This window comes from Octopus bimaculoides, chromosome 2 (assembly GCF_001194135.2).
Source record: "Octopus bimaculoides isolate UCB-OBI-ISO-001 chromosome 2, ASM119413v2, whole genome shotgun sequence".
Classification (NCBI taxonomy): domain Eukaryota; kingdom Metazoa; phylum Mollusca; class Cephalopoda; order Octopoda; family Octopodidae; genus Octopus; species Octopus bimaculoides.
Genome location: NC_068982.1, coordinates 100,653,917 through 100,663,292, shown reverse-complemented (window position 1 = coordinate 100,663,292; position 9,376 = coordinate 100,653,917). Strand labels below are relative to the sequence as shown.

General features: G+C 37.1%; 1 protein-coding gene across 1 annotated transcript in view; it reads right to left on the bottom strand.

Annotated features, from left to right (window-relative positions):
- The window catches only part of LOC106874357 (sodium- and chloride-dependent taurine transporter), a 42,237-nt gene that overhangs the window by 27,627 nt on the left and 5,234 nt on the right, over positions 1-9,376 (bottom strand). Inside the window, exons 2-3 of the mRNA XM_014922068.2 lie at positions 9,104-9,151; positions 1,324-1,456 (exon numbers count right to left, since the gene is read on the bottom strand). Coding sequence (XP_014777554.1) covers positions 1,324-1,456; positions 9,104-9,151 — 181 coding nt within the window. The remainder of the gene's footprint in view (positions 1-1,323; positions 1,457-9,103; positions 9,152-9,376) is intronic.

Here is a 9,376-nt window from a genome sequence, read left to right as displayed (position 1 = left end):
GTACATACATGCATATATATGTGTATGTATGAATGTATGTAAGTATCTGTGTGTGTTTGTGCCTCCTTATCTTGACATTGCTTGATTGTTGTAAATGTGTGTCATTGTCATAGAAGCAGTGTTATTCGTTTTCAGCCTTCCATGAAAACATGTCCAGTTATGAGGAAATTTTACCTTGCTTGGAAACAAAAAATGTGTTGGCAACGTAAAAAGTATCTGACCATAGAAAACTTGCCTCATCAAATTCCATCTGACCAATGCAAGTATGGAAAAATGAATGTTTTAAGAATGATGATGATGATGGTGGTGGTGGTGGCGGTGGCGGTGGTGGCGGCGGCGGCGGTGGCAGTGGTGGCAATGATGCCTTCTCGAGTTTCAGGATATAGGATAAAGATCATTCCCAAGTCATATAGACTTATAGGCCCAATTTTATGGTTTTTGTGATGTATATATTCCCCACTGGACAGAGCGCCTGTCCGTCAGAAGATTACTAATTTTGCCAGTTGAGTGGACTGGAGCAACTTGAAATGAAGTGTTTTGCTCAATGTGTTGCCCAGTCCAGGAATTGAAACTACAATCTTACAATCATGAGTCCAACTCCCTATCCACAAAGTCACATGTTTCCTGTAGAGTTTCAGTTTAATATAATATGAAGTATAGCTACAGAAGGGCTATAAATTAATTCTAACTATTAATTACTAGCAGAACCAATAGAAATTCCCTTTCTTTTAAATGTTCATATTTTTATTTTGATGCAGAAATTTATAGATTTTCATAACATTGTTCCATTATATTAAAGCTTTTGGCTATAATTTTGATATCATTCAATAGTTAAATTGATTAAAGTGCATACCACTTAAACAACACATCATGATGAGTAGAATAGATAGAGATTATTACATTGTTAATTACTTTGAATATTGTGATGTTAAATGATGATAATTCTGTATAGAAAATCAATAGTAAACACAGAAAAAAGAGGCTGGCCTGCAGACAGACAAACATATAAAAGAAAAGGTAGACAGACAAACATAAAATAAAAGACAGGCAGATAAAACATTCTTTCTTCTATAGGATATAAAGCCTGAAATTTTGTAGGAGGTGGGGCTAGTCAATTATATCAACTCCAGTGTTCAAGTTGTATTTTATTTTATTGACCTGAAAGAGATGAAAAGCAAAGTTGATCTTGGAGGAATTTGAACTCAGAAAATAAAGACAGATAAAATGCTGCAAAGCATTTTGTCCAGTATGCTACTGATTCTGCCAGCTTGCCACCTTGGACAGATAAAAACATATAAAGCAAACAAAAAAGGTGTAACAAACCTTCCCGATCCATGCAGCCCCTCGAAAGACACAGAAATAAATAATAATCCAAGTGGCAAGTAGGACAAGGCTGAGGTGCCATACTAGGGTACCACTCTCACCAATATGTTCAGTTCTCTGCAAGACATCAAGACTGAAGAAAGAAAGAAAAAAATATTTATAACCAAACTATAATGTAAGATGAATAGAAAGAATATTCTCAAATTAAATTATTTCACTTCATTTGAGTGAATAATGTTCTCCATAAAGGAATGATATTGCAAAATCTCATTTTTAAGTCCCTACAATCAGAGACTCTCTTCTTAAGGAATAAAGCAAATAATTCATAATTATTTTTCAGTGCTTCCATTTTTGGCCCAGCAGGACATTCAGGATGCAACTAAAAGAGAGAGAAAGAGAGAGAGAGAGGGAGAGAGAGGGAGAGAGAGAGAGAGAGAGAGAGAGAGAGAGAGAGAGATGGGACCTTCAGTATCATTAGGGGAATATTTATTTCCCAGCAAAGTAAACTGAAGCAATGTAAAATGAGATGCTTTACTTGAGGACACCCTGCACCACCCAGTTCAGGAATTGAGCCTTTGACCAAACAATCTTGAGCCCAAAGCACTAACCACCAGGTTACATGCCTTTGGTATCATAATTAAAAGAGTGTGTATGTGTGTGTGTTGACAGTAGCACTAAAAGTGCATATGTTGTCAAGTGAGTGGGATTGGCCTGGTACAAATCCTTTTCTCACTTTAAAAAGCTTCAGGCATAGGTATTGCTTGATCTTTAACTTCTCTATTATGTGTTGCATACTATGGTTGGCTGTAGTCAAGAAAGGCAAAACACTAAATGAAAAATTCCATAGTTGAATGAAGGCAGGTGACAGTATGAAGGATAAGCTCTTTTATCATCAGCTGCCAGAGACACTCATCATTGCCACATCTGTGCAAAAGAAATGTCGGTTCCTAGCAGGACTGAAAAGTTACATCTGTGCTACTCATATTTAAGAGAACAATCAACCAATAGCATTGCTTAAAATCAAGTTACTTCCATAAAACATATATAATTATTTATACACACACACACACACACATAAATATATGGCCGTTACCAGTACCGCCTGACTGGCCTTTGTGCCGGTGGCACATAAAAGCACCCACTACACTCTCGGAGTGGTTGGCGTTAGGAAGAGCATCCAGCTGTAGAAACTCTGCCAAATCAGATTGGAGCCTGGTGTAGCCATCTGGTTCACCAGTCCTCAGTCAAATCATCCAACTCATGCTAGCATGGAAAGTGGACGTTAAACGAGGATGATGATGATGATCGCAGGAGTATGCGGTGATCTTTCTGGCTGGGGAAGCAATGACCAAAATTTTCTGTTGCATAGATATTTGAATCAAATATTAGTTGAATAAACGCAGACAACTATACGCATGTTATCTTTTCACTGTTTTTCTGATGGAAGCAGTATGTCAACTTGCTTCCCTTTTCCTATGTAAGTGTTACATAACAATGTAAGATTATATATATCATAAGTATTGCGAATTGACAGAAACTTAATCTAAGCATATAAGTATTTATTAGTATCTAGAACTATTCATTATCAGCTCTTACTAGAAAAAATTGTCTTTGTGGCATTTTTATCGGAAAAAATGTTAAGATATTACACTGAAAAGGATGCAACAGCTCGTGTTGCTTCCCTTGCACAGACTTTTTTTTGGGGTCATCTGCCACTGCTTGTCTCATGCTAATTCTGAAGCCTATGATGTCAGGTAGTTTATATTAATTTTACAGAACATTAGAAGAATGATCTTATGAAAAATAAGTAATATAGTTTCAATTTTGTTTCTATAATTTTCAAGGGAAGCACTGCTTCCATTGCTTCCATTGACTTCACACCTATGATATATAGGTGCAGGCATGGCTCTGTGGTAAGAAGCTTGCTTCCCAACCACATGGTTCCAAGTTCAGTCACTGTATGGCACCTTGAACAAGTCTCTTCTATTATAGCCTCAGGCAGACCAAAGCTTTGTTAGTGGATTTAGTAGACAGAAACTGAAAGAACCCTATTGTATGTATGCATATGTGTGTGTGTGTGAGTGCATATATATAAATAATATATGTGTGTGTGTGTGTGTATGTGTATGTATGTATATATGTGTGTGTCTTTGTGTGTCTTCCACTACCGCTTGAGAACTGGTGTTAATGTGTTTATGTCTCAATAACTTAGTGGGTCAGCAAAAGAGACTGATAGAATAAGTACTAAGCTTAAAGAAAAAGAAGTACTGGGATCAACTCATTCAATTAAAAATTCTTCAAGATTGTGCTCCAGCATGGCTGCACTCTTATGATTGAAATAAGTAAAAGGTGTATATATATATATATATATGTCAGGGACGTGCCACCAGGGTAGGTAAGGTAGGCAGTTCCTACCCTGAATAAAATAGATCAATAGTACCATTTTCCTTTTATGGCAAAATATGCACCTAATTCAATAAAATTAGAAGGTTACTCTGATTACTCTGCATAAAATACAAAATATTTTACCTTTTTGTAGATTAGGTAGGCATAATTCGCCCCTGCCTTTCAATCTCAGTATTAAAGCTATGCACAGGACTGCTGTAGTACACGTGCTGTGTACATTCCTACAGTGGTTAGGGCAGTGGACTCGCGGTCATAGGATCGCGGTTTCGATTCCCAGACCGGGCGTTGTGAGTGTTTATTGAGCTAAAGCTCCACGAGACTCCAGCAGGGGGTGGTGGCGAACCCTGCTGTACTCTTTCACCACAACTTTCTCTTACTCTTACTGCCTGTTTCTGTTGTGCCTGTAATTCAAAAAGGGCCAGCCTTGTCACACTGTGTCACGCTGAATATCCCTGAAAACTATGTTAAGGGTACACGTGTCTGTGGAGTGCCTAGCCACTTACACGTTAATTTCACGAGCAGGCTGTTCCGTTGATCGGATCAACTGGAACCCTCGACGTCGTAAGCGACGGAGTGCCAACACACACACACATTCCTACAACAACATTTTCTTTATGTGTTATAAAGGCAGAAGTAAATCTGCCTCCATCTCAGTCACATGCCTGTGTTTCGCTTTTTTTTAAAATTTTTTGTGTGTTTTACTACATAAACGTTGCTAACTGCCTACCCTGAGTAATTACTGACGGTACGTGCCTGATATGTGTGTATTTGTGTGTGTTTAGTGATAATGTATTATGAAACATGTCAATAAATTTGATAACCAGCATTGTGTGTTTATTCAAATGTAAAATATGTGTCTATATAATATACTCAGAGACAAGAAAAGAAGGACCAGCTGTTCTCTTCTTTAGTTTTCAAGAGCATATTGTATAGACAATGTTTATATTCATTGTAACACATAGTGTTGTGTATTTAGTCAATAGACAGGTTCTGTAGCACATGATAATGATGAAACAAAACACCATTAGCCACCCCCCACCCCACCAAAAAAAAACCACCCTGTATAATTTATAAAGTGATTGGCATTAGGAAGAGAATTCAGTTATAGTGACCACACTAGAACTAGATGTTGAAGCATGACATGGTCCTTTGACTTATGGGATCCTTTCAGATTTTCCAACTAATGCCAGCATGGAGTGCAAGCATTAAATGATGATGATGATGATGATGACGACGATGGCAATGATGATGATGATGACAACGGTGACATGGTGGTGGTGGTATATGAAACACACATCCATATAAAGATAGAAGTTTCCCAAAATACTTCTGTGTATATGGATCAATTTGACAAAAAGTTGTCCACTTTCTCATTAGATTAATGAACGATGTAACAAACACTGGTAATTGCTACATGCAACACTCTTATTGGTCACAGAGATTTCTGGCATTGCCATATTGATCACCTCATACTATGGTGTGACTAAATAGTTTCTGAATAGCTCAGGTTAGCTCTGGTCAAGCAGACCTGTAAGTTAGAGTATGTATGAGTATAGCAATAACTGTTGATGACTCATAAACACACAAAGCCATATATAGCATACTTATATATATCATTAAACTATGCGTCTTGTATATGTTGGTATTTTTGAAAAAACATTTTTTAAGCAGAATTTAAGCAAGATGCTCACAGATACATCACCAGTGTAGTGAATGAGATAAGTATGGTCTGCAATATTTGCAGACATATATGTTAATCAAGAGCTGGGTTAATTAGTCACCAGCGTAACCACAAGCGTAAAGTATAAATTTGTCTGGGTGCAATCATCATCATCATCATCCTTTAACATCTGTTTTCCAATGCTGGTATGGGTTGGACGATTTGATCAGAGTTGATAAGCTGGGGAGCTGCATCAGGTTCCAGTTTAATTCGGCTTGCTCTCTTCATCTGAATGCTCTTCCTAATGCCAACCACTTTACAGTGTATGCATGGTGCTTTTAACATGGCACCAGCACAAGCACTTTCATGTGGCACTGACATGAATTCATTGACACAAGACTAATCCTCTTCACCAGGGGGAGTGACCTTAACACTTCTACTGAGGATGAGTTTTCTTGAGTATTACAAGGCACCATGTATCTTGGTCCTTTGACATCTCATCTGAAATGTTCAGCATCATGAGGTCATCTGTTTTCAATTATCAGTGATGGTCTTCATTGATCATGAGTGGACAGCAGGGGGTGGACTGAGCTGTCAGTCAATCAGGCACTTTCCAAGAGCCCAGAGCTCTGAGGGGCCCACACTCTACATGTTAACTCTTTGTTATCAAAGCTAAGGGGCCCAGTGAACAGTTATACCCAAGGGCCCTTAATATTCTCAGTCTGCCCCTGGTGGACAGCTATCATCATGTATGTGTGCTAATATGCATGCATGCATCCATTCATCCAATCAACCAGCCATCCAGCCACCCATCCAGCACAGTTACTATTCTCTAACCAAAGGAGGTACTCATTCAGTGCAAATAGCTGCATGATATTTGGACAAGTGTGTTTCTGTGAAACAATATGAAGCAATTCTCCCAATATTTTTCTGTTTTATTCACAGTCAAATGTGTTTTCTTTTACTTTCATCTCTCCCATTCCTTGTTTGGTCTTTAACATATGTGCAAATATTGTGCACATGCACACAAGCATGTGTGTGTAGACACATGTATAAATACACACACGCACATGCCCACACATTTATATATGTATATATATATATATATATATATATATATGTTATTTTATTTAAAAGAGTTCCAACTCTGTCTGTTTTTTATGTTTTATTTATATTCTTGTAAGATTAATGTGGGATATAGAATATGGAATATATAATATATAATATAAAAATGGATGGTACAATGAAATGAAGTATTGAATGTCTTATTGAATATATGAAATATTGAGTGTGCAATATAAAGGATTAAATATATAAAGGCGAATATGTATTTTCTATACCTTGTGGTATTTCATCATGGCCGGTATGACAGACTGTAACAGACTGTAATAGACTGTAATACACATATATGTCCCTCTTTCTCTCTCTCTATATATATATATATAAATATATATATCGTGCCGGTGGCACGTAAAAGCACCCACTACACTCTAGGAGTGGTTGGCATTAGGAAGGGCATCCAGCTGTAGAAACTCTGCCAAATCAGATTGGAGCCTGGTGTTGCCATCTGGTTCACCAGTCCTCAGTTAAATTGTCCAACCCATGCTAGCATAGAAAGTGGACGTTAAACAATGATGATGATGATAGAGAGAGTGAGATAAGGGGACAGACAGACAGACAGACAGACAAACAGATCGACAGACATAGATAAATATGTTTCTGTGTATGTATATATACATATCCATGTATGCATATGTAGATGCCCACACATAATACATATGTATGTATATACATATACACACATACATGCATACATATGCATATATATATGCGTGCATGTGTGTAAATGCGTATATACATATTCACACATAAATGCACACATACATTTGCACATGTATGTTTATGTGTGTCTGTGTGTGTGTGTTCGTTTTAATACATTAGTGCATTTAAAGTTACATACATGCATTGTGGCTGCTTTCTTGTATACAAGCAAAGCCATTGCTAGAAAGAATCATTGAAATGAGTCATTGATAATGCAGCGTGAAGCCTTTATGTAACTCTTGAGCCCCACCAAAGATTTGCAGAAGGTACCAGTGCCATAGAAGGAAGTCTTCTGACATGTCTTTTTAATCCTCCAACTAAACAGGATACTTTCCACAAATTGCACACAGTCTCTTGTCGACAAGAGCTGTATCATAATTTACAAGGGGTTGATTTCCGTGGCTTCTTTGATGGCTGACCAGGCCTGCATGACTCAAACATTTCTTCCTACAAATAACGCATGTAAAAATCAATACTCTTTCATCTTCTACTGATTCATTCTTTCTAAGTTTTCTCCTGATCTTCTCATGTTTCATTCTCTCTCTTTCAAACTTCAATTTCATTTTTGTGCTTTCCTCTTCCAATCAACAACTAAACCTCCTGTCTGTGCCAGAGCAATTCTCAAGCAGTCCTTGAACCTTATTTTGGGTTTATGTTCTGGCTTTTCACAATCTTTCAACTCACCATACTAAAGTTGCTTAGGAAGCCTTTTATTATTCATTTTCACCAGATGTCCACCCCACCTCAAATCACTTTGTAGAACAATCGATTCTACACTCCTACTGCAGCTTCTCTGAAGAAATTCTACATCAATGATCACTATTCTCCATTTTATCCCATACATACATACATATATACATACATGTATATGTATATGTGTGCATTTGTTTTAGTAAATTAGTGTATCTAATGTCACAAACATGCATAATTGTATGTAACAGTTGAGGCAGTACTATATTCAAAGATAATATTGTCGGAGTTGTGAAGGTTGCATGGCAGTTGAGATGTGAGGCTTTTAGAAGCTAAAAGAAAGTGATTTGAATCCCTAGGAGAAAGAGGAAAACAGTCAGCAAGAGTTCCGTTTTCTGTAAGTAATGTAATTGATGGATACACAAGATATATGGACATTTTGCTGGAAGGCTGACAAATAACTAGTTCTTTGTATCACTTTGGTTTATAGCACTTAGATACTGAATTAATATCTGTCATATGTAATTTAGCTTGCAGAAGAGATATGCATATACATATCCGCACGCACACACAAGCACGCGCGCGCGCGCGCGCGCGCACACGCACAAGCACATATCCATACACATGCACATGTGTACGAAATACACACACACATAAATATGCATATAAATACATTTATAAACGTATGCATATTCATTACACATGTTTTTGGAAGAGTGCACGTGTGTATAGACAAAGAAACAGAAAGTTGATTGATGTATGTGTTGGTGTGGCTGTGTGGTAAGGAGTTTGCTTCCCAACCACATCATTCTGGGTTCAGTCCCACTGTGTGGCACTTAGGGCAAGTATCTTCTTCTATATCCTCAGGTCAAACAAAACCTTGTGAGTAGATTTGGTAGACAGAAACTGAAAGAAGCCAGCCATGAGTGTGTGTGTCTTGTGTTTCTTTTTTCCCCCATCACTACTTGACAAATGGTGTTGGTGTGTTTTCATCACTGTAACTTAGCAGTTCAGAAAAAGAGATCGATAGAATAAGTAGCAGACTTTAAAAAAAGTACTGGGGTTGATTCATTTGACTAAAATACCTCAAAGCAGTGCTCCAGCATGACTGTAGTCTAATGACTGAAATGAGTAAAAGATAAATTATTCAAAATACACTCACATATAAACATGCTATATAAAGATTATATGAAGTCCACTTACTTTAAATAACGGTCAGCACCTGAATCATATATCCCAATGATTGATGGCCTGTAATGAAGTTAAATAGAAATTTAAGCATATATATATGTGTGTGTGTGTGTACATACAGCCATACATACACACACACATACATACATATAATGAAAATCTATGCACGTGTATACACACACGCATATACACACAAACATAAAGATATATATACATAGACACATAGATGTATGGACATTACATATTCATATTTATATGTATATATATATATATATATATATATAT